This window comes from Azolla caroliniana, unplaced genomic scaffold, assembly GCF_043228905.1.
Source record: "Azolla caroliniana isolate FFs.n. ecotype wild unplaced genomic scaffold, voAzoCaro1.0.p SCAF_3, whole genome shotgun sequence".
NCBI classification, from domain to species: domain Eukaryota; kingdom Viridiplantae; phylum Streptophyta; class Polypodiopsida; order Salviniales; family Salviniaceae; genus Azolla; species Azolla caroliniana.
The window spans coordinates 654,494-680,544 of NW_028230438.1; the positions used below are offsets into that span (position 1 = coordinate 654,494).

The following is a 26,051-nucleotide window of genomic DNA, read 5'->3' on the forward strand; positions in this document are numbered from 1 at the left end:
GCCATGATTTATTGTATGATTAATTGTATCAACTATTTCATCTTGATATGAGGACACCAACTAATACGATGGTCATTGGCACATAAGAATGCTCTAGCACTCAAGCTCTTTTTGCAATTAGTTTCATAGGTCTTAGTTGAGACTCGAGAGTATCATTATGAATACAAATCCTTGGATGTCGTTATTGCTCACACATATGATGTTGGTTAAGAAGTTGGTGTGTTTAATTTTAGTAACACGTTTAGTAGTATAAGAAACATGAAAATGAATTAATAGCATAACGAACACAAAAATAAATTAATAACCTAACAAAGCACGAAATGAGTAAGGGCCTACCAAGGTAAATTATCAAAATTTAAAATATCATTGTTTAAATGCTTAATGGCACCATAAAGCAAATAAAGCATGTTTCCAATAAATATATGTATTCAAACCATTAAGTTTTTGTGGACAAGCATTCATTCATCATCTAAGATAATAACTTCAAAATGGCCAAGAACCTAGTATTCAAATAGCTTCAATGCTTGGATATGAATTATCATGGTTTAAATGCTTAATGGGCACCATAAAGCAAATAAGGCATGTTTCCAATAAATAAATGTATTCAAACCATTAAGTTTTTATGGACAAGTCTTCATTCATCATCTAAAATAATAACTCCAAGTGGCCAAGAACCTAGTATTCAAATAACTTCAATACAAGTGCTTTGTGGTTTAGCAAATTCGAATATATCTAAATAGAAAGTCATATGGTTGTTCTTGATAATATTAACAATGCTCCATTACAAACATAGATTGACACATGCATGATATTTGACATGTTGATATTAACAATATTTGAGAATAAATTATTAGAAATGGATTCCAAGAATATTATAAAACCATTCATTTTGAAAAATAAATTTACATAATAAAAGTTAATTAATTCACTAGAATAATCACTCATTATAGAAATACGAAAGGGCTTCAAAATCACACCAACATAAGAAAAGTTTTAATTAAAGAGTTGTAACTTGTAACTTCTAAGTAACACTTCTAAATTGAAGAGTCTATGCACTATCATATTCATCATCCATATCTTCAAGCTCATGAAAAATATCCTCATGAACATCATTTTCATCAATAGCTTGGTTTTGCAATCTCAAAAGCCTCTCATCATCATCTTCTTTGTTGATCATATCTAATGTTACTTCAATGAGGCATAATCCCCTTTCCCTTATTTGTCTAAGGAGACAATGATTTGTATGTATATAAACCAATTTCTCAACATGAGCATCGGTCAATCTACTTCTTTTTGTATGTATCAATGAGAATGTGCTCCAATTTCTTCCACTAGAAGATGCACATGAACCTTGAGAAAGCACACGAATTGCAAGTCTTTTTAAGTTTGGAGTGCATGCTCCAAATGTTTCCCACCACTTAATTGCATTGTGCATTCTAGTTGGATCGTTTGCCATAGGAACTTGAAATGTACTCTTTTCTTGAGTTCTATAAGCATAGAATTCATCCAATAAAACACCACATAGATGTACATCACCATTAGTATAACGTGTAATAGTTTCCATCCAACTTGTATTGGCCTTGTCATCAATATCTTGAATTTTTTCTCTCCAAATTGGATGCAACATAAAGCCGGTTACATGCAATGGTGACTGTAGCATTGTCCATCTTTGCATACATATTCCTCTAATTTCATCAAGCATTATATGATCTACATCTTCAATGTGGTTTATTTCTTCTATCATACGTTGAGTACATTCATAAATTAAACCCATGGTTGCACCTTCTCTTTCTGCCAATCTTAGAACTTTTAGGATTGGCTTGCATATATTTACGATCTTCTTTATATTTGCCCAAAAAGAAGCATCCAATATAATTGAAACTATTTCTTCTCCTTCTTGTGTTTTCGATCCTTTCCATTGACACCATTGGTCACTAACCACCATTCTTCTTAATCCACCTTTGACTCTATCATCCAATAAGTTTGAAAGCATGATAAAACTATAGGCAAACCTAGTAGTGGAAGGCTTTAACAGTTCTTTCTCACTAAACTTACGGAACATTGCCAAAGAATATTGTTTTCGTGTTATAAACATGATTATCTTTGTAGCTAATTTCAAAACATCATGAACCCAAGCACATTTTCCTATATCCTCAAACAACAAATCAAGGCAATGACATGTGCATCTAGTGAAAAAGATCATGGGCCACTCTCTCTCTATCATCCTCCCAGCTGCCACACAATTTGTAGAATTGTCCATACAAACTTGCACAACATTTGGTGGGCCAATATCAAGAATAACATCCTTTAAAATTTTAAAGATATACTCTTCTGATTTACATTCTCCACTGGTGTCAACTGATTTCAGAAACACAGTGCCATATGCAGAAGTAGCCATGACATTAATTATAGGTCTATTGTTGGTATCTGACCAACCATCACTGACAATAGTACATCCGACAGTTTTCCATTTTTCTCTAATTTGCATAATCTCATTTTCAACATCTTTCACCTCTTCATTCAAGTTCCTTCTATGTAATTGATTAGGAGATGGTGGCTTATAAGAAGGCCCAGCAAGTGCTACTGCTTTTATTAGGTCATGAAAATATGCACTTCCCACTTTTACATACGGTACATCCTCTACAAAAAAAAACCTCCTGATAGCTTCATCTGCATTTTTATCCAGTTGCTTTTGACATGACACTTTCAAGGGTTTGGCATTGTCTACTTTCATCTTTTTACTTGTTGATGCATTAACAAAAGATGAAGGCATTTCAATGATAGATGTTGACTCCACATTCACATCAACATTTGCACTACTATTTTCAGCATTGCATTCCATTGATGATTTCACATTCACGTCAACATTTGCACAACTAATAGCAGATACCATTTTTTGTACTTCAGCTTTTATGACAGAATCAATTCGACGGCATTTGTCAACACCTGAACCTTTCAAGCCCAATAGGTGAGCTCTAATTCGAAAGGGGCCACCAACAAATACATGGTGGCAATGTTTACATTGAACGACAGGCATACCCTTATAAGGTTTTCTCACAATGGTCACATGATCCCATTCAAAGCCCTTTTGCTTCACCATTTCAGTAAATTAACCTCTGTAAGTGTCAATAATCAGCAGAAATTTCACCCTGTTAATAAAATGATTACCTTCAGATGATCCTGGAAGAGATTAATTTGATACATAAAAAAAATAAAATTCAACATGAGATTCAAGGAAATGTCATCTCAATCACCAAACTTTACTAAGAAATGTTATACAATTGATTCTGTTGCACCACTCACATTTCTAGCTCCTTTACATAAAGTATACACAAATTTACATTTCCAATAGCATCCTCCAAATAATTACAGTTACTCTAGATTTACACTTACATTCCAAAAGATTATCACGGTAAATATCTCTCCAGTCACACTCATAATGTCACTTATAACTAGATAAGATATATATCTATGCATTTGAATAAGAGAAACACAAATGGAATGGACACAGGAGTTTTCCAGGACTCTTCAGAAGCTCCAAAGAAACGATTCACATAATTGCATGACAATAATAATAATTTATCCTCTTACTAGTAGATTCTCTTCTATTGATTAGCTATCTAAGTGTAAGACAAAGCATGCCAAGGGCATGAGATGCAAGTCAGATACATCCCAGTTTCAGACACCTACAGAATCTATTATCCAACCTGAAACAAGATAGTCTTCAGTTGGGATGTGGAATTTAATGGTTAATAATCAGCAGAAGGGTGAAATGGTTAATAATAGCGAGGTAAAATTGTAAGTGTCAATAATCAGCAGAAACCTCTGTTTAGCTCTCTTGAGCTCCTTCTAGGAAACTAAAAGACAACAGTTAATGAAGATAAAAACTAACAACAATGTACAACAACAATTTCCGAATAGAAGATTGGATACAGAAGAAATAGATGAGATGAGAAGAAAGACTTACTGATTTCAAAGTGGCATGAATTTCAGCCAAACCCTAATTTTCAGGGAACAAGATGCAGGAGGAGGCGAGGATGTAGGCGTCACGCACAGCTGTTCCCTGTTCCCTGCTCGCTGCTCTCCAAATGAATAATTTTAAAAACGAAAACGTTTTCATGCATTCGTATGCGTATGAATTCGTTGGATCCACGAATGCGAGTATGTCATGGAAACATACAGGTTTTGTAGTTTGTCAAGATTGGAAATTGTAAATATATAATTGTATTGTATTAAAAAATTTCTAACTACATGTCCCATATTTTCTTCCAAGTAGTGGTCAGTTGGGACAAAACCTAGATGCATATTATTAACAAAACAATGAATTTCTGTACACCGTTTGTCATAGACACAATAAGCAAATATAGCACAACATTAGAGCATTTTTGGATAAAACTCAAATCCAATCAATGGTCAATTGTTGTTGATTTTAAAAGATTCTCCAATATGTACATCTAAAACTCCAATATTTTAAAGACTTTGCATTGAATGAGTCTTTAACACATCGTCACTTTAATAATGCTTCACACAAACTTACTCAAAATTTCTACTTGGTTTTTCCTAACAATGGCACTTGTATAAAGTGCATATTCTTTTCATCTGCATACTCTCAAACAAATAAAAGTATTCCCACTCATGTAACATGGAAAGATAATAATGTTTCGCTCTTAATGATAAGATATTATACTATACTCAAGAAATGTAATCATTTGATTGCTCCCATTCAAAAAGAGGAAATAAATCTTGAGAAAGTGAGGAAGCATATGTCAATCTTCGTTCAAGTATTTGCAAGTGGATAAAATTCAATCCATTACAACTGTGTAATAATCAATTCTAATGATTAATAGCAATCTTTTGCATCTTGCAATGTTGTGCTCAATGCTTACTAAGCTTATATGGAAGATAACCATCTAAAATGCTTTTTTCTTGTTCCCATGAACTATATTACATTTCTAATGTCATTAATGCACATTGTTAACACGCCATTGCAAGCTCCTTATGAGCTCTTGCTCTTCTAGTTTGGTGTTCACATCTAGCATATATGATGGATTAAACAAATTAGGTACAGAAACATTTGTAGACTGAAGCCATTCATCTACTTTTTGTTTGTTTACAAAACAAGAGTTATCCTTAGCTGAAATGGTCAATCGTTCATGAATCCATGCATAAATAGACTAGGACAAATTGATGTAATATGAAGTCCCATGCTTTAATTTTAATGTCCATTAATAGATGGTCATCCTCAAGTTAAAATGCCTGTTTGTGACCTATTTAAGTCTGAGGCAAATTCACAATAATGGGCGTTGGCATAGACAATAGTTGCAATGCATACCATGCTCTATATCATGACGCATCCATTTCCCACTTGTTACATCGAATCTAGATAATGAACTACTCTCTACCAGCCAGATAAATCATAAAATGAACATTGGATTAACACATGGATATGGAATGCATAGCAGATCATTTGGACCAAGCAAAAAAACCTAGAATTATGTAAGGCCTAAACAATATGGAATTTTTTTTGTTGGAAAGATATTGAGAATGATGTCCACAGTACACTAAACGATGTCCAGTCCACAAATAACACCTACAATTATATTAGGTCTCATGTAGTGATTTAGGGAAATCACAATCAAGATGAATTACCTATATCATGAACATAAGAAATAAACCTTGATGCATAAATAAATAAAGGTTACAGAAGCCTTACCAAGGCTAAGGAGAGGAATTAATGGTGAGTTTTGACCACATTAATGTGAGGTAGAGAAAAATGTTTCACTCTATTTTATATAGAACTTATATCATTCATTTTTGTCTTCTCACCACATGTATGAGCAATTTGGAAGGCTGCAAATAGCCCACTATAAAGATCTTTCCATATCTGATCAACATCCTCTAACCCCACTGATACCCTAAGAATGCCATCCTTAATACCAAGCTTTTGTCGCAGCTCTACACTTAAACATTTATGTGAGCTTGTTGCTGAGTGTGAAACTGTAGTTGAAGTGCCACCAAAACTTGGTGAGAGTTTGATTAGCCTGAACACTTCAATAGCTTTCTTGGCCCCTTCTAATTCTCCATAAACTTCAATGCATATGATTGCACACAAGGGTGCTGAGAACGTGTGTAAAACTAGTCCACTCTCTTTACAACGCAATGCAAGTGTGCTCGCTGAAGCCCATGCTCGCTCCATCCGCACCTAACCGCATAAAGAAATTACACACATAATTAGAATCATATTCCCACCAGTTCATCATGGCTCAGGGAGTAGCTCAATTCATTTGTAATTGAAACTTCACTATTGTCAATGGATTCATATCGAACATTGACGTTTCCACTCATTTGAAGGGATTCTGAGGACCATATATACAGTCTTCTTTCAAAGAGATCAGCAAGACCTAATACCGCACATATAATCAGTGTCTTGAGGAGTAGCTTGATTAACCTTTGATTATCTGTCTACATACTCCCAATCAAATCGAACGTTCAGGTTTCCAATCACACAATCTTTACAAGCTTGCTATCTTTCAGTGTCCCCTTATTTGTAGCAAGCTAGATTAAACACACATTTTCAACCTACTTCCAGCCCAGAATGAAAATTGAGGATTTTAATCATGTAATCTTTTACAGGCTTACTATGTTTCAAATTAGTATGGTCATGTCCTTTTACTATCCACAACTTCTGCATATCGTGGTCATGTCTGGCCAACTTTGCAAATGATAAAATTGGTTTACTTTGTATTTTGCTTTTACATTTTATCTTTCATACTTTTTTAATCCCTTTTCTTTTCGCTTTATTTTTTTCTCTTTTCTTCTCTCCAAGCAATGGCTCATAATAAGAAGAATGGACATTAACATCACCTAATTAACATCAGGAAGACAACCCAATCCCAAATCCCTTTCTATAGGGTTCATCTTGGGATCATCAGACCGTCCTCTGTCCTGATTGAAATCATTACAGACACTGCACCCCCAATATGAGGAAAGCGAGCCACCAGGCATGCAAGTGAAGAAACAAACCAAGAATCAGATGATGATGAAACAAATCAAGAATCAGATGATGATGAAACAAATCAAGAATCAGAAGAAGATGAGTTTACAATCATCAAACAAGAGCATAGCAGAGGGTCCACAACAATCTGGATTCCAAGATCTGGAGTTTCGACTATCCAACAAGGATGAAGAGAAGTACATACAAATACAAGGGCAAGAGCACCAGCCAATGGAGAAACTTGGGATTCTAAATGTTAAATTGGGAATGCAACCCCTCATCACCTCATGCAATCATCAATGTCCCCCAACTGGTTGTCCAATGGAATCAACACACAACATTTGGCGTGAGGAGATGGAAGCTGTAAACCCTACTATTGATCTACAAAATGCAAAGTCTGTACCCATACCACCTCGAAGACCATAGGCAAAAAAGAGCTACAAGATTACAGCTCTGAGACAATTCCACTTCTTTTAGAAGCCAGTGGATCTCCTACTTCTGAAAATGTCCTTCCCACAACTAGTGCAAGAGATCCACAAGGTTACAGTGAGATCCTATGGAGGCAAAGTCTTGCACTAGGGGGCATTGCAAGAAGCACGGGAGCACTTTTAGTGACCATTGTGTCATTCATGCAAAACAGGTTGCCATCGCTCTTTCAGTTTGCTTTATCCTCTTTTTGTACTTCCAGGATTAATAGCATTATAATTTTCTATAAATATCATACAATTCAGTTGAATTATACTTTTGTTTTGCAAACATATATTTACATTTGTTTAACCATGTTTAGATTATAATAGCTTTAAAATAACAATAATAATCCAGAATCCCTACATCAAAGTATGTTACAACAAAAAAATATCATTCTAGAACATGGTGACTTTGCCCTGTTCCAGAATTGCATTTTGGTTTAACCTAATAGGCGTAAAACTTGTAGAAACATCATTTATGTACAAGTTTATATATGTATAACAAAAATAAAAACAATTCTAGATCAGAGTGATTTTGGTCCCTACATTGATCAATGTAAGGGCTAACATCATCCTATTCCAGAATTTGTTTTTTTAGATTTAAAACAAAATTTCCTTTTGCTATTTTGACAAGTAAACATACAAAGCTTTAATCTTTGTTAGGTCTAATAGGTCAGGTTGTCTACTTTGAATATCATGACCTTCTGGTCATTTCCTTGCCTGCATGTTGTCTGTCGTCTTGACTCAGGCATTATTCTGATCAGTGACCTATATCCAATGGCTATGAAGGTACTCAAGGTTGGCACTTACGTGATCAAAAGAACTTGCTGAGCATGGAGATGTTCATTGTTGGTATGCTGAAATGCAACAATGGTTTGAATCATATGGCCTAAGCATAAATGCACTACCCTTGTGGTTAGTCAACTTGTTGGAGGGTGGCAGCTCCAGACCTGTGCTCTCTTTCAACTTTATTATCTCTGTACTACATTCTCTCTTCCCAGATTCTTCTCTCTCTAGAATCTGCAACTCTTTAAATGCCTTCTCTCTCTAGAATCTGCAATGCTTTAAATGCCTTTTGTCTCTTCCACTTTTTCCAAGATATTCCCTTTTTATTCCTAGTTTATTGTACCTGTTTGGTAGTACAAGAGTCTCTTAACTACCAAACAACCATTCCCAATTTTGTATAAATAGGCTTATACTAGCCTCTTTTGTAATAAGATTATTTTCTGCTGCTACTTAGAAACAAGCACAACTCTTTGGCTGTGTCTCTACTCTTTGCAACCATTTTTTCTATTGCTGTCTAACAGCCTTCTCACAGCTTGGCTGTGTCTATTTTGTTCTAACTCTTCAGCTGCTGCTATTAACAGCTTTTCTCACATGGTATCAGAGCAGTGAGGTCTCCATACCCTCAGCCTGATTTTTTTTGCCAAAGAGCACACAAACCTATCTTCTTTTATCCCTCCCTCCCAACCCTATAGAGGAGGTTCTCTTAGCAGCCATGCTCCCAACCTCCAAAGGAGGTTCTTCTATTTTCTTTTCCCCTCATTTGAGCCTCACCTAGCATCTAGGGAGAAGTAGAACGACCCTGAGCATCTACTTACAACTGCAAATTGTCCAGTTGTAGCTCAAGAGGAGGATATCCATGGCCTCACATACCACCATTGTTTCATCAACCATTCCCCAACTCCCCAAAGAGTCCATCTTGGATGGGAACAATTACTTGGATTGGGAGCTGCAAATAAAGACCTTGCTACAATACCATTGTTTATGGAATGTAGTCAATGGTACTGACAAGAAACCACCAGCAACTTCATCCTCTTCAACCAAATCAGTTGCTGGTTCATCTAACACTGAGACTGAAGCTTGGCTAGATAAGGATTCTCGTGCCCATGCTTTCCTCATGTTTAATATTAAACCGAGCATCGCTCGTCAATTTCAAGATACAGATGAAGAGACAGCCAATGAACTATGGACATCCATCAGAAAGAGGTACCATCGAGCTAATCATGCTCAAATGATAGCTATTGAGAACCAACTAGTTAATCTCAAGATTCATGACATTCCCAACATCATGGATCAAATAACGCAATTTGTTACTCTCCAAAAGGAACTAGTTTCTTTGGGAAGCAAGTCAACTGAAGTTGAGTTTGTGCATCGTCTGATGATAAAGTTGCCTGAGTCATTCTCAGCATTTTGTGACACAATTTCTCTTCTTCCCAACACACCTGATATGAATACATTTCTTGGTATGCTACAAGATAGGGCAACAAGGAAGAAAAGTGCTCAAACTTCCAATGAGACGCTTCTACATGCGACAAGTAAAGGCAAGTGGAAGCAAAATGGTAACTCCTACAACAAACCCAATCCAAGACCGCCAAACAACCCAGCTTACAAGGAGCTCACTTGTCGTTATTGTGGCTACAAAGTTCACATTCAGCCAGATTGTCGGAAAAAGAAAAGGGACAATGCTAAGAACTCTTCTTCTACCAAAAATCAACCTACACCGAAATCCAACTCGGCCCACTCAGCCAAAGAAACAGTTTTCCTTGGCATTGAGGAACATACTTCACATTTGGCTGGAACAACTACTTCAACCATCGATGAGTGGTTAGTAGATAGTGGTGCCACTTCACACATGACCTATGACAAATCCATTTTGCATGATGTGAAGCCTAGCTCTTCCCAAATCTCTATAGGAGATGCCTCAAGCATTGAGGCTTCATGTGTGGGTAATGTGTTTCTTGACAATTCGTCAAGTGAAGAACCTATCGTTCTTCAAGATGTGCTACATGTACCTCGCATCTCTACCAACCTACTTTTAGTTTACAAAATCACCAAGCAAGGTTATGGAGTCTACTTTGATAGCTCAGTTTTGGAAGTGATTGACACCAACAACCTACAAATTGTAGCTAGTGGCACACAAGAAGGGGGTTTATATCGCCTAAAAAGCTCCCATAGCCCCTTGGAAAACTCCAAATCTCATCTTCCTCATCTTCTTCAAGGCTCTCATGCCTTGGTGGCACAAGAAGATCCCACGTTGTGGCATGCTAGGTTTGGTCATCTCAACTATGATTCTCTTCAAAAGCTATCCTCTTCCCAACTAGTTGAGGGTCTTCCTATTTTCAAATCTCCCAATACCCCATGTGTTGCTTGTCTTCATGGAAAGCAACATCGAGAGCCTTGCCCTCATGAAGCCACTCACTGGGCAACATCTATCTTGGAGTTAGTGCACATGGATCTTTGTGGTCCCATGAAAACCACTACTCTAGGTGATGCACGCTACTTCATGCTTATAATTGATGACTTCTCCCGCAAAGTTTGGGTTTATTTTCTTGTAGAAAAATCCCAAGCCTTCACAAAATTTCAAGAATGGGTAGCTCTCGTGGAGAACGAGACATCGAAGAAAGTTCGAAAGATCAGGTTGGACAATGGTGGAGAGTTTATCTCCCAAGCTTTCCACCATTTCTACTCTCAACGAGGCATTGCTCGCCAATTTTCTACACCCAATACTCCTCAACAAAATGCAGTCGTGGAAAGGAAGAACCGGACAGTCCAAGAGATGGCTCGCACGATGCTATCTCAATCTGATCTTCCTCTCTCGTTTTGGGGTGAAGCTGTCAACACAGCAGTCTACATCATCAACTGCTGCCCAACAAAAGCAGTTGCTAGAATGACGCCTGAAGAAGCATTTACAAGTGTAAAGCCCTCAGTATCTCATTTTAAAGTCTTTGGTTGTGATGCTTATGTTCACATTTCAGATCATAAAAGGACGAAATTTGAGTCCAAAACCAAGAAATGCAAATTTCTTGGTTACAACACACAATCTAAAGCATACAGGTTATGGGCTTTAGAGTCAAAGTCCCTAGTCATCTCTAGGGATGTTCATTTTGTGGAGTCTCAATCGGATGATTCTAGGATTTCACCTGAGTTCATGATTGAAATCCCAGCTCCTTCGGAATCTCCTATTTTAGACAAAGATGTCTCATCTTCAAGCCCCCCATCTCCTCCTACTCAATCTCTAACTTCGCCGACAATTCAATCCTCTCCCTCAACTCCACTTGTTTCCACTCCCTCTACAAACCAGCTTCCACCACTTCCCAAGTGGCTTCAAGCCACCATTCGTGATTCTCATCTCTACGATGCTGAACTTCATGAGTATACATGTGGTTCTCGAACACGTAAGTCACAACAGCCTCCTCACTCATGCAACTTTGCCTTATTGTGCACTGTTGTGCAATCAAAAGAACCCACAACAGCAAAAGAGGCCCTTGTTCTTCCAAAGTGTCAAGCAACAATGGAAGTTGAACTTGATTCCATTGAGTGGAATCATACATGGGAGCTAGTCCCACGGCCTCTACATCGACAAGTCATTGGATTGAAATGGATTTTCAAGACCAAATACCATGTTGATGGTACTTTGGATAAGCACAAGGCACGTTTAGTGGCAAAAGGCTACTCACAAGTCGAAGGAGTGGATTATGAGGAAACTTTTGCTCCAACAGCAAGGTACACCTCTATCCGATGTGTGCTTGCACTTGCTGCTCACAACAAATGGACCATCTTTCAAATGAATGTCAAGTCAGCCTGCCTTAATTGTGACTTGAAAGAGGATGTTGAACAGCCTATAGGTTTTGAGATTTCAGAGCAAAAAAACATGGTCCACAGGTTCCACAAAGCCTTGTATGGCTTAAAGCAAGTTCCCAAAGCTTGGCATGAAAAAATTGACACCTTTTTTATCTCTCTTGGGTTTCAGAACTGTTATGCTGACAACAATCTCTATGTTTTTTTTTTCCCGCTTCCAAGGCATGCCATTAATCAGCTCCTCGGTCGACTCAATGTTTGATGGCCGTTCTGGAGCTGAGAGGTGTTGGAGGGTGGCAGCTCCAGACCTGCACTCTCTTTCAACTTTATTATCTCTGTACTACATTCTCTCTCTAGAATTTGCAACTCTTTAAATGCCTTCTCTCTCTAGAATCTGCAATGCTTTAAATGCCTTTTGTCTCTTCCACTTTTTCCAAGATATTCCCTTTTTATTCCTAGTTTATTGTACCTGTTTGGTAGTACAAGAGTCTCTTAACTACCAAATAACCATTCCCAATTTTGTATAAATAGGCTTATACTAGCCTCTTTTGTAATAAGATTATTTTTTGCTGCTACTTAGAAACAAGCACAACTCTTTGGCTGTGTCTCTACTCTTTGCAACCATTTTTTCTATTGTTGTCTAACAGCCTTCTCACAGCTTGGCTGTGTCTATTTTGTTCTAACTCTTCAGTTGCTGCTATTAACAGCTTTTCTCACAACTAGATGCTCAAATGAGGGTAGCTAGGCCTCTTATTTATAGCGATACCCAAGGCCCCCAGGCAAGTTCACACTTGGCCTAATGGGTTGTCTCAATCCCAAGGATTAAAAGTAATCCTCCCCCTTTCCTTACACTCTCATTTAACCCTCACACATCCACGTGTATAGAATACTACTGTAAATTCTCACCACGGATATTATATGGTCATGCCCGTAACATACCCATTCCAATATAGCTTGGATTGTCCCTATCTAATGGTTTCTCAAAACACTTTTTAACATGGGGGTTAAGCAAGGATGTCCACTATCACCTACACTCTTTGGTTTATGATTGATAAATTGGAAGAAGTGGTGAATAGGGTTGCAAGAGAAGAAGGATTAAATGCCCCTAAACTTATGCAACAAGTTATCTTATTGCTTTTATATGCGGATGACATGGTTAACTTTTCATATGACGTTGATGGTATGCAACGTTTACTTGGAGCAATAGAAGCATTTTGCCAAGTAGCGAACTATAAATGTGGATAAAACAAAAATGAAGGTGGTGTGAACCAGCCAGCCTCACCAATACCCTATGCTTACATATAAGGAGAACATGTGCAATTTGTACAAAGATTTAAGTATCGTGGTATCAATGTACCTGCCACAAATTAATGGAGCGTATGCTTTGAGTCTAGACTTCAAGCTGGTTGGAAAAGTTATTATATGTTGGAAAATAAATGCAACCAAAGTGATACTCACGGATGGGAAGTGAAACTAATGTTATTTAATGCCATGGTAACACAAGTTTTGTTTTATGGAGTAGAAGTGTGGGGAGGCACTATCTCTCTTAATGCATGGAATGAGATTGAGAAGATTCAAAAGATGTTTTTAAGGAGAAAATTTAGTGTTAAATCCACCACCTCCTATCAAGTTATGCTCTTGGAAACAGGTGTTCGGTCTATAGATATATTGGCACTACAGAGCATATAGATACATTACAAAAGTCAAGAATATGCCAAATCATAGATTACCACATCTTTGCTTGGAATGTTGGATACAAACTACAAAAGAATCACAAGAACAAAAAACTCTCATTTGATTGGGTAGTCGACATCAAAAAATGGTTCAAAAGATGAGATATGGAAGATTTCCTAGAGCTTTCAAGTGATGCTATGAAACATGGAGCTATTGGGGAAAGATTAATGGACCCACTAAGGAAGAGTGGAAAGATGCTAAAAAGATAAACTTAGAATATTACATTGCAAACATCAATCCTGAATGTTGGGTTCTATATAAGCCAAGAAGGCCTCTTGATTGTATTCAATCTTACCTCATTACTAATATGAGTATTAACTCTCATAGAGTCCTAACACCCCTTCCCACTCGATCACACAAAGTTCTAACAACCTAGGTATTGAAACATGAAGCTATTGGGGAAAGATTAATGAACCCACTAAGGAAGAGTGGAAAGATGCTAAAAAGACAAACTTAGAATATTACATTGCAAACATCAATCCTGAATGTTGGGTTCTATATAAGCCAAGAAGGCCTCTTGATTGTATTCAATCTTACCTCATTACTAATATGAGTATTAACTCTCATAGAGTCCTAACACCCCTTCCCACTTGATCACACAAAGTTCTAACAACCTAAGTATTGAAACATGAAGCTATTGGGGAAAGATTAATGGACCCACTAAGGAAGAGTGGAAAGATGCTAAAAAGACAAACTTAGAATATTACATTGCAAACATCAATCCTGAATGTTGGGTTCTATATAAGCCAAGAAGGCCTCTTGATTGTATTCAATCTTACCTCATTACTAATATGAATATTAACTCTCATAGAGTCCTAACATCCCTTCCCACTCGATCACACAAAGTTCTAACAACCTAGGTATTGAAACATGGAGCTATTGGGGAAAGATTAATGGACCCACTAAGGAAGAGTGGAAAGATGCTAAAAAGACAAACTTAGAATATTACATTGCAAACATCAATCCTGAATGTTGGGTTCTATATAAGCCAAGAAGGCCTCTTGATTGTATTCAATCTTACCTCATTACTAATATGAGTATTTACTCTCATAGAGTCCTAACACCCCTTCCCACTCGATCACACAAAGTTCTAACAACCTAGGTATTGAAGTTATATTATGGAATCAAAGTCAACCAAATATATAGTCATGTAAGGTATGCAAGGGCTAGTAGAGGATGGGCAGCACTTGCTTTTTACATGCTCTGCATATAGTGCAATTTGGGACAGCTATAATGATATATATTAAGAGTGTCATACTAAAGAGAATACCTAGAAGATTGAGTTCATATGTGTATGTCTTATTCACACATCGAGACTTGGTGCTTCAAAGTATGAATATTCCTTCGTAGGCGACACACATCAAGATAACTTTTGTACTTAGGTCCTATGGGTTGGCCTCTCTATGGACGCTAAAAAGATCTATCTATCTACCAAAGTGGAAAAGAATATAGAGTGGAAAAGTCCCTATCATATTATTAACTTTGAAATCAAGATAGTGTGGGTCAGCCACAAAACATTACTTGATAGGGAAGATGGCCCACTATAAGACACTTTTAACACACACCGGAGGAGGTATTCATCATCATGCCCTCTTATACAGACATACATCTATCTTATACACTGCACAGTGTGATCGGGTCGCTGTGAATTTCATTACATCAGCTAGAGATTCAGGTAGTCAGATATGCATGAATACCTCTAGAAGAATTAATTTGCCAATTGTGTCATCAGGCAGTGGAATCTGAAGAGCACTATGGTTTTCATTGTACTATTTTTTATGAAACCATTGTCTCTTTAAGCATTGCTTTGGCCTACTACACATAGTACTGGAATATGAGAACCAATGGTGCATGGGGCTTTTCTTGCTAGAACACAAGAGCCACGAGGAGACATTAAAAGGCAAGAATACAACCACACAAGCTCATCAACGAAAAAAACCATAACTACCCTATAGACTCGTCACTCCTCATGTTACAAGTAAATCAAGAGCTACAGAAATGGGCTCCTGACCAGGACATTGCAAAGGAGTTACCATATACTAGGCAATATCAATTTGTCATACACCAGTCTTGTGGACCATGATCGCAGCACGCTTGTTATTGATAAATAAAGGCCATCATCTCCCACCATTGCAGGTGCTTCCCTTGCTTCAGAGACCTCTCCATTCTGGATTAACCAATGCTAGAAATCTTTCGAAGACAAAAATCACAATATGTCTGACTTCCGAATCTTACATGTACCGTTAACCAGATTCTTTAATCACTTTTTATCTTATTTTGTTTGTTGTTCTTGTTTGTTCTTATAGGCCATTTTGGCCTCTTAAAAAAGACGTTAATATCTTCTTTTCTTGTAATAATTTTGTAGGTTGCCAGTTCACATTGTATTTACATCAATAGAATAACCTGTTGCTAGAAAGAAAAAGAACATTGAACATTCATTGCCTGTAATGTATGAAGTCCTCGAACTGCAAGCCATGCATCAAATGGAGTTGCAATTAGACCCCACCGTGTTGCAAGACTTCTAGCTCTATCAATGTAATCAGGAAAACCCACAATCACACCAGCCATTAGATCATCGTGCCCTCCTAAGTACTTTGTAACTGAGTGGATCACCAAAGTTGCGCCCTGTAATTAAAACTCCAAAATTATTTCATTTAATCTCTGTGAAGCTTCTTAAAAGCTGCAAAAATAACATTTTATTCACAGGGGCTTTTCATATGAGCCATTGATGCAATCATCATGTGTATAGGAGATTCTCTTGCCTGAAAATATGAAATTCCACATTTCAATGTTTCTGCAATCTGAGATGTCATTACTTAATCAATTTCTTACTCAACATGAATCACAAAATCACAATAATGACAAGGTAAACAATAATAGTCCAGGAGAAGTAGGCAATGTAACACTATGATCCCTGTCCATGTGGGATCTTCTTTTGCTGATGAACCATTGCAATGCACTAGTAGGATGCACATTTGAGAAGACAATGTACCATCAATTCTTTAAAACAACCTGGCCATAAGAACTTGATATTTCAACACTGAAGCTCTCCTGCTATGCATGTATGATTAACTGAATGGCAATAGAATCTGGTTCATAACTTGACCTTGACATTGATCTCACACCTAGTATCTACCACACTCTTGTCAACTATCAAGGATCTCTTTCCATACTCATTCTCATTAGGCTGTGTTTTGCAGCTCCTCTACCATTCTGACCATGGTCTCGTATACATTTCCTGTTGTATGGTTTCCTATTTACAACTCTAAACAAGGTGCACAATCAGTTTTTCCATAGCATCAAATCATTTGACATCAAATAAGGTTATCAAGGATCTCCAAGCTCACATTCAGCCACTTCTTTCCGTCATTCTGATGACCTTCATGTCATAAGGCATTCTTTCCATTGGATTTTGGCCGCTTGAGGAGGCCTCGTCATCCCATTGCAGCCATTTGTCAAAGCAAATGCACGCCCTTTTAACGGGTGACCAATCTGATGTGAGCCCATCATCATTTTGAAGGAGGTTTGACTCCCTCCTATCTCTCATTCACTGCCTTGAGGAATAATAGGAATTTACTCAAGTCAAGTACTGTCCCATCAAGTGTCAAGAGAAGCCCAAATTGTTTCTTGAACTAGTGTTGTGATGCTCATAGCCTTTCTGGGTGACTTGACCGAATCCATTAAATCCTTTTTTGTCATCTTTGAGGAGTCATCCAAGCCATATACTTCAAGAAACCCTCTCTCGAACTCCTTCAATTGCGGCTTTCTCCTTGCAGCTTGAGGATCTCTACATGTAGGCTCAGCATTACAACCCTTGCAAAGCTACTCAACCGCCTCACCTCAATATGTCCCTCATGAACATCTCAACTTTGTCAGCCTCTAGATAGTGCGAGCCATCCACTCATGCATCCTAAGGTGCATGGCCCTTTTGAGCGTTCCCATCTAGTTAGGCTGCAAGCTAACATCTTCCTATTGGTCATCTGACACAATAATGTTGACGAGATCAATGAAGATTAAGATTAACAAATTCTTGTACAACAAATACTAGATTGAAAACACAATTTTGATTACAACCACGAATCCTTTTTTACATAGGGTAGAAACAAGCGGGATTAGAAAAGAAGGGGAAATAAACTAGGGGGAAGATCTTCAAGTTTCAGTGGCCAGAGCTCACGAATGACAACCGGCATGCCTTTTGTCATCATGGATTTGCACTCCCTCATTCACGTCCTCTTCCACCCCTCTTTCAACCAAGAAGAAACCTAAATATCATCTCTCACAACTCTAAAAGAATGTTAGTAAAGGAGAAAAAAATGACCCCAGAACCCAACCCTTGAAGAAGAAGTTGGAGAGATGTGGCCCAATATCCACACGGGCAATCAACACTTAGAAAGCCCTAAAATAATAACCCTAATAGAAATGGTGAGGAAGATGATGTTACTCTACCCCAAATCCTCAAGAAAAAGAAGAAAATTATTCTCATAAGTCTCCCCAAAACATCAAACCCTAAAAAATGATCAAACCCCAAAATAAACTCTCCTCTCCAGTTTTTATAACGAGAGAAGAGGCCCACCTATTGTAATAAATGCTCACCTACCCCCCCTTCTCATCAAGATACAAAAAGGGGTAAGTAACTCCTATATATGCATCTGTCTAGATTCAAACCTTTCACCTTTTCCCATTATCAATAGCTTTAATCATTTGGCCATTGACTTTTTATTATTCTATCTTTCTTTTTATATTTACATATTTACATTGTTTTTATGGTTGTCCCTTTTCTCTTTCTCTTCATTCTACCATTGGGTCTATCATGTCATTGGTTTTGTGACGTTGTCGCAAAGGTACGCACGTGCGTGTGAAAATTAAGCAAGAGCACCGAGGACTTGAACCAAAGAGGATGGGATGTCAAGTTTAAAGGTTTCTATTAGTGCTAAGAGGGAATATGGAGGTTAGTTCTTGCTTGGGAGGGGAGTGCAACTATTAGTGAGAGGAGACACTTGAATTGGGTAACTTCAAATACAAGATTTGTGAGAAGCTACATTGACAAAAGGTGCACGACCATCAATCAGGAGCTCGAACCACCAAACTCGAGGACCTTCCTCCTTGAATATTATCTTCACCTCTTGTAATACCACCATTGTTTTACCCTATTCTATATGGGTCTCTCGTAATCGAAACAAGCTTTTTTTTGTTCTTAACTTACATTTGTGAAAGTATTAAATTGTTATCTTATGTTTGTTAATCTCATCATGTAACTAAGTTGAGCAACCAAGGGAGAGAGGTTGACTCGCGAGATCGTCGAGAGAGAGGGCCAAAAAGTGGAGGCCAAATCCACAATATCCCCTTCGTTGCGTGATTGCCCATTCATTGTTTGAACACCCCTTTTATTCTACAAGAACCCTTCGTTGCATGTGTGCCCCTTCATTCTCCGAATGCTCACTCATTCCACGAGAAGGATTCCCAAAGGAAATTCTGCAAGTGCCCATTCATTCCCCGAAGAGATTCTTCGAGGGAATTCCTTGAGCGCCAGTTCATTCCACGAGGAGAATTCCCCAACCGCCTATTCAATTCGGAAAGGGTTTACACGAGGCCAATCCGTGAACTGATCAAACGACGGCCCTTCCACAAGAACAATCCACAAAGGCATTGCAGGAAAGTCGTTCCACGGAAGCAATCTACAACAGGATTGCACAGAGGCCACTGCATGAGAGAAATAAACAAAAACGAGCCTACAAAAAAGGGTGAGCAACTACAAGTACCTCTCCAATGACATCGCATCTTCCCAATTCAGGTCACCTATGGTCCCATTCGAGTAGCACATGCACTCTTGTTAACACAACAATGTTTTTTGGGAATCTCCCAATCCCCGAGCTTGGATAGCATAAATATGACCCCTGGATACTCATGTTGACATATGGCAACTCTTAATTAATTCTCCAATGTGATACATTTGGGATGGAAGATTTAATAGGAATTGGTTAAATCATAAGTATCACAATTATGAGTATGGATGACAAATGTGGCAAATTTCAAGGATCCCATTGTTTAATAGAGCAATTGATATTCAAGGTAATTTTTTGTTATAAAGAACGCCAAATAGCCAATATATCATTTAAGCACACAAAGTAACATTTTTGTTTACCATATGTGATTTTGAATCAAGACTCAAACTCCATCTTATTGCAAATTATAAGTCTCTTGCATCATTATCAAAAAAGTTACACTGAGTGCATAACTAATATGTAGCCTATTACAGGTATAAGTTATAACCTTATGGGCCAAACTAAAGCCAATTTAATGGTTTAAAGTGTAGGATGAGTGGGAAACTAGTTATCCTAGGACTTAAGACAAACCCATAAGGACCTATGACACATGGTGGTCTAGGAGCCTAAGAGTTAGGCTATACAAAGGGCACTAACTACCCCCTTCATTATGGCACTTGAGATGTTGAGACTCCATTGGTAAGGCTTAACTCTCTTCTTTCGAATCTGTTCATCTCAACTTCCAAGGAATAACATAAGGTATCTTTGGTGGTATGGGACACTAATTGTATTTTATGTTTGTCTCTTGTCCTTTTCCCGGGGTTGGTCCTTGTGGTTTAAGCACCCTTAAACTATTCTTTTGTTAATCTAAATATTCATGGCTGATCTTAGTATTTCAATTCATAACACAACCTTCTGGAACTTTCTTCAAAATTATGAATGACTTACAATCTCAAATAGAGTGACTTGTGATATTTGTAATTTCACTTCCCTAAGAGCACATTTTTACCTCTTTGATCTGTTAAAGCAATAACAAAGTCTGACACCCAAACACACCTTGATATACAAGATATTGATGTGAACATGCACAATGGACAGCAAAGTGTTGTCCATTGTCTTTGTCATATGTTTATCGCTTCTTCTCTATTAGTATTCCCATTGAAATAAGTATCAAAACTTTACAACTTGTGATCTGCGTTGTCTTTCATTCTCATATTTCTCTTTTCGTGTCAAGAACTTCATCTATGTATCAACCATTCTATTAGATACCTTTGTTACTCGGCATTCATACTTCTCAATTGGAGCTTCTTCCACCATTTCTTGTCATTAACCCCTTGCATATAGAACCAAATTGAGTGACTGCAGAAATATTAGAATTACTATGGAGTCCCCCCATTACACCAAATTCATGTGTCATTCGTGGATCAACATCGTCCAAGCAGGAATAGGATTGAAGTTACAAGAAAAAAGATAAATTAGAAAACAATGGAGATAAAAAAATCTAAACCCTGACATACAAATACCTAGATTAATAGGGACGTTGTGAATCCATGGACAGCAAGCTCAATCCACCCATAATCTGTCAAAGACAAAGCATAGGGAGCCTGAATCTCTAACCTAATTTTGACCTTTGACCTTAAACCACATCCACACCTATTCCTTATCATTGACACAAGACAAAGAATTTGCATTAAACTAAACTAAATATACGCTAAATGAGATTGAAAATAATGGGATAAACCATGCATATCCTTCAATCAATGCATAAAGACAATCTGTGGATTAGGGAGTGTAATGAGAGATGGAAGTTTGAATGTCTCTCCCACTTGTCAGCTGTACAGAGATATTTGTAGACACTAAAATCCAATTGGAACCCCAATCAAAGCTTACTATAATCCTTTAAATAGATATTTCAAACATTTTATGAAGGTTGGAGTGATGAAAACTGGGGAGGTGTGCTACATCCTGTTGAACCTACTCATCCGAATCTTTAGGACCATTTCGGAGTAAAGGGTTAACATAGAATAATATCTACACAGTAATTTTTAACGTGCATTCTAAGGCTTGCCCGTAACCACTTAAAATCAAAGAAAACCAATAGTGGACATGAGGTAGTAACCGGGTTGGCCTAATTCATCAAGTTGGGTCAGCCTAATTTAGGCCCTTGATGCATCATCATTACCTGTACAGCCAGGACCAGATCAATCTGAGTGCGACACAACGAAAGACTGCACGCTCCAATAGTTGAAAAGGCCAGGTTACACTAATCAGTCATCAATCTGAGAGTGTAAATCGAGTGGTTCAATTATCCAGTCTCAATCATCCAAATGGAGAGTTTTTTGCTTTCCTTGAATTCCAAGAACCACCTGTTAGGTCATCCTAATCCAGCTAATCAAATCTCAGAAATATAAAAAACACCTGAAACTGAGGGCAGAGGCCCCTTTAGCTTACTAGCCTAAGCTCTACATTGTCTGTTAACAAGCCCCTGATTCTCTTCAGACCTGAAGGTATACTTTAAATATATCAGCCAATTATGCAAAAACATCTCATCATGAGTTGATGTGTTCAGGAGCACCATTGACCCATCTTCACTCTGTTTCTAAAATAAGAGATGAGATGGAAATCTTTATAGCATAAAACAAATGCATATTTCCTAGAAGATACAAGCAATATGTGTGTGTGTGAGAGAGAGAGAGTTCAAGCATTATCCTTCAGATCATTAGTTTCTCTTTACTTCTCTTTAGAAAGTGTCCCTTGATGGTGACCTAATTCTACTTTTACCTATCCATGATGATTATTCATCAAGGACGCCAATCAAATTCTGCAATAAGAATGTAGTTGACAAATCAATAGTATATCTCAAGGTGATCACTTCTGGTTCCATGAAAAGACCAGCAAATCCACTTGACAATGGTGGATGTAGTTGGACTTTTATGCATGATCTCATCAATGATAGTAAGTTTTCCTTTTGAATCCTTTATTTTGTCATGAAAATCCATGTTATCATCACCTAACATCTTTCAATGTTCAATTTTTTACGCAATCATGGACACATATGCACATGTGTGTCCCAATATCTGTTAAACTGTTGCACATAACCATATGTGAGGAATAACTTTCTACAATCTATAAAGTTTAAAGTGCTTGCAAACCTCTGCCAATCCAATCTACTTCCTCTATTGCAGGATGTCATGTGGGAGAAGGACAAGTGTATGAAGAAGACACAACATCTAACGAGCCAACAATGCCCATAAAACTATGTTTCAATTCCGTTTGGCTGCCAATACATATCTCATTATATATGCCCATGTAGGATAAGAGGATGCATTATCATTGCATATTGGTGTTACATCCATGTCCATAACTAAATTATCATCATGGAAGAGAGTGTGAATAACCCATTATTGTTGCTTCGGTGTTAATGGAACCACGGTTTGAACTTGAGGCCCTTAAGTTTAAACTATAGATGTTAAATGTTTAGGATAGTCATCCAACTGATTATGCTTTCTAAATTAGCAAATAACAAACATCAAGATGATACTCCATTTGAGCCTCAAATTGAAATAATTAACGATATTGTCCAGTTAATATCATTTATTGCAAAAAATTATCATAAGACAAATTCAACTTACTTCCAGGATTGGCTTCATCCTCAAGGGTGTTGCCATAGTATTATCCACCAAAAGCATTGCTCCATACTTTTTGCATATCTCAGCTATACATAATATATTTGCGACCTTCACCAAAGGATTGGTTATTGACTCCAGGAAAACCATTACCTTCCGCTGCGATGTATCATTCTCCATATACCTTTGATAACCTGAAACATCTTTCAGAATCTTCTCAAGCACATTTACGTCAAATACATCTTCAAGTATTACATCAGCTCCAAGGCGTCGCATGTCAACATTAAAGAATTCATATGTGGCACCATAAATGCCAGAGTTTACAATAATGAGGTCTCCGGATTTGCAATTTGACATGGTTGCAGCAACAATTGCCCCCATTCCCGAAGAAGTTGCGAATCCTGTAATTAGGGTACATTATAAAGAGTTATTGAAATAAAAACAAGAGTTGAGCAAGGGAATATGGCCAATTATGGAATTGGAATTGGCTCTCCCATACAAGAGAGAAAGAAAGAGACAGAACGAGAGAAAGAAGAAAGAAAGATATATTAACTTTTTTTAGGAGGCCAAAATGGCCTATAAGACCAAATAAGAGATTACATCTTGAGTGTTGTCTCGTCTTTGAGAAAAAATCAAAATAAAATAAATACTACATAGTAAATATAAAAGTAAATAAGATGAAAAGAGAAGAAATGAGGGAATCTGGTTTTTGGCACATATGAGATTCTCAAGTTAGGTATATTGTAGCTTTTGTCTTCAAAAGATCTCTAGCATAGGTCGATCCAGAATGGAAATGTCTCCGAAGTGAGGGAAGCACCTACGATGGCAGGAGATAATGGCTTTTATTTGTCAATGACAAGGGTGTCGAGGTCGTGGTCCATGGGGGCGGGGCCTACGTGCACGACAAATTGTTATTGCCCGATCAATTGTAACCCCTTTGTTATGTCCTGGTCTGGAGCCCATTTGTGTATCCCGTGATGAACTTATAGGAGTAGTAGGAGTGATGGGGCTAAAGAAAGTTGTGATTGTTCTTTGTGGATGAGCTTGTGTGGCTGTATTCTTCAACTTTTCCCGATGTCTCTTGAGCTCTAGCAAGAAAAGTCCTAGGCATCGTTGGTCCTCATATTCCATTACCTTGCGTAGTTGGCCAAAGCCTTGTTTAAAGAGGCAATGGTATCTCCCTCTGATTTCATAAAAGACACTACAATGACAAACATAGTGTTCCTCAGATTCCACTCCTTGATGACACAATTGGCAAATTCTCTCTTCTAGAGGTAGTCGTGTATATCTGCCTACTTCAATCTGTAGCTGATATGATGAAGTTCCTAGCGGCCCTATCACACTACGCAGCGCATAGGGTAGATGTATGTCCATATAAGGTGGCTTGATGACGAATCCATCCTCCGATGTATGTAAGAAGTGCGTCTTATAGTGGGCCATCTTTGTACCAAGTGGTATTTTGGGGCTGATCCTTGTTATCTTGTTTTCCAAGTTAATAAAATAATTCTCTCTCTTTCTATCTGTTGTATGGAGAGCCAATTCTAATGTTATGTTCTTCACAAGTTACTGAGAAAGGAAAAAAGAATAAAGTTTCTCTTCTAACCAATTTAATAAAGAGGAAAAAGAAATCAAGTTTCTAATGGTCGTCATGAATTAGCATTACCATACATGTCTCCTACAACTTCTCCTCTTGCAGCAGACGTAATTTCCATCTTTCAGTTGTGTACATAACAAAAGGCACCATGCACATAATGTGTGGCATGTGTGATTCATACATTTTGCTGAATTCATTTACAACATTAGCACATACCACAGATTCATGTATATGGATTGCATGGAATATGTGTGTAGATGTATGTAATTTCATTCATGCATGAGAACATTTAGAGAATAGCAATGCACCATCTCATGTGTCATGTATGTGACTCGAGGCAAGCATACTTAGTGTTGCAACTTGCACATGCGCATTATGCATGCTCCATTCGTCAAACAAATTTGACACATATAACAAAATATCGCATGCCTGGTTGTTTATTCATCGCAAAATTTGGTTACTCATATCTGTGGTGTTGCACATGCGCATTATGCACGCTGGCTCCATTAGTCAAACAAATTTGACACATATAACAAAATATTGCATGCATTGTTGCTTGTTCATCACAAAATTTTGTTATGCATATATGCGCTATGTACATCGCTGTGGCACATAATAGGTGTTTTTGTTTCATTCATAAATAAACAAAATAGAACACAACCAGATAACTCGGACGTTTCTTTACATCATATAATACAGTAAGAAGGTAGAAAGGATAGAAAAAAAAACCTGATTCCGCACCCTCCAAGGAGGCGATGGAAGCTGCAAGATCATCAGAATTAGGGCAACCATATCTGCGGTAGATGTGGGGAGCGCTGAGAAGGTCATGAAGGGAATCGAACTCATAGACGGAGCCTTGCCAGATGGCTTTCGAGGCATCACCAGCAGCAGCGTCTGTGGCGGTAAGGCCGTAAGGACCCATCACTCACTAGGGTATGATGGGTCCACTATGCGGCCATAGCCATGATCAGCTGAGCTGAGTTGAGCGGTTTGGAGGTTTGGAGGCTCTGCTCAAGCGTGAGCCTCCTTAACCAGTTCGAGCTCGGTTTGGCAAGGCTCAAGACAAACCAAACCTTTTAAGGTCACACCAGTTCCTAAACCGCTTAAGGCTTAAACGGTTCGTCCAACTTTGTCTCTACCACGAATGAATCGGCCATTCTCTTCACGTCTCTCAACGTGGGGGTACAAGTCTCCGATAAATGCCTTGCTAATCTTCTGGCCCACGAGCATAATGATTCTTCAGTGGTTGTTGTCTCAACCATAAGGTAAAAGGTGTGATGTGATGGTTGTAAA

General features: G+C 37.9%; 2 protein-coding genes across 4 annotated transcripts; both read right to left on the minus strand.

The window, feature by feature from the left end:
• Nucleotides 1-969: 969 nt before the first annotated feature.
• Nucleotides 970-4,430, minus strand: LOC147865725 (uncharacterized). 2 transcript variants are annotated; one of them, XM_087316076.1, is made up of 2 exons: nt 3,968-4,430; nt 970-3,149 (listed from the first exon to the last, which is right to left on the minus strand). In XM_087316076.1, the coding sequence occupies exon 2, from the start codon at nt 3,098-3,100 to the stop codon at nt 1,049-1,051; it is 2,052 nt and encodes a 683-aa protein (XP_087172202.1). In that variant the 5' UTR covers nt 3,101-3,149; nt 3,968-4,430; the 3' UTR covers nt 970-1,048. The 2 variants fall into 2 exon arrangements, with proteins under 2 accessions (XP_087172202.1, XP_087172201.1); XM_087316075.1 differs by having other exon boundaries at nt 970-3,180.
• Nucleotides 4,431-5,654: 1,224 nt separating this feature from the next.
• Nucleotides 5,655-25,771, minus strand: LOC147865726 (uncharacterized). 2 transcript variants are annotated; one of them, XR_015529432.1, is made up of 5 exons: nt 25,488-25,771; nt 23,171-23,565; nt 16,219-16,401; nt 15,810-15,966; nt 6,068-6,202 (listed from the first exon to the last, which is right to left on the minus strand). XR_015529432.1 is itself a non-coding variant. In XM_087316077.1 (4 exons), the coding sequence occupies exons 1-4, from the start codon at nt 25,678-25,680 to the stop codon at nt 5,789-5,791; spliced, it is 1,185 nt and encodes a 394-aa protein (XP_087172203.1). In that variant the 5' UTR covers nt 25,681-25,771; the 3' UTR covers nt 5,655-5,788. The 2 variants fall into 2 exon arrangements, 1 of the variants encoding a protein (XP_087172203.1); XM_087316077.1 differs by lacking the exon at nt 15,810-15,966 and having other exon boundaries at nt 5,655-6,202.
• Nucleotides 25,772-26,051: the final 280 nt, after the last annotated feature.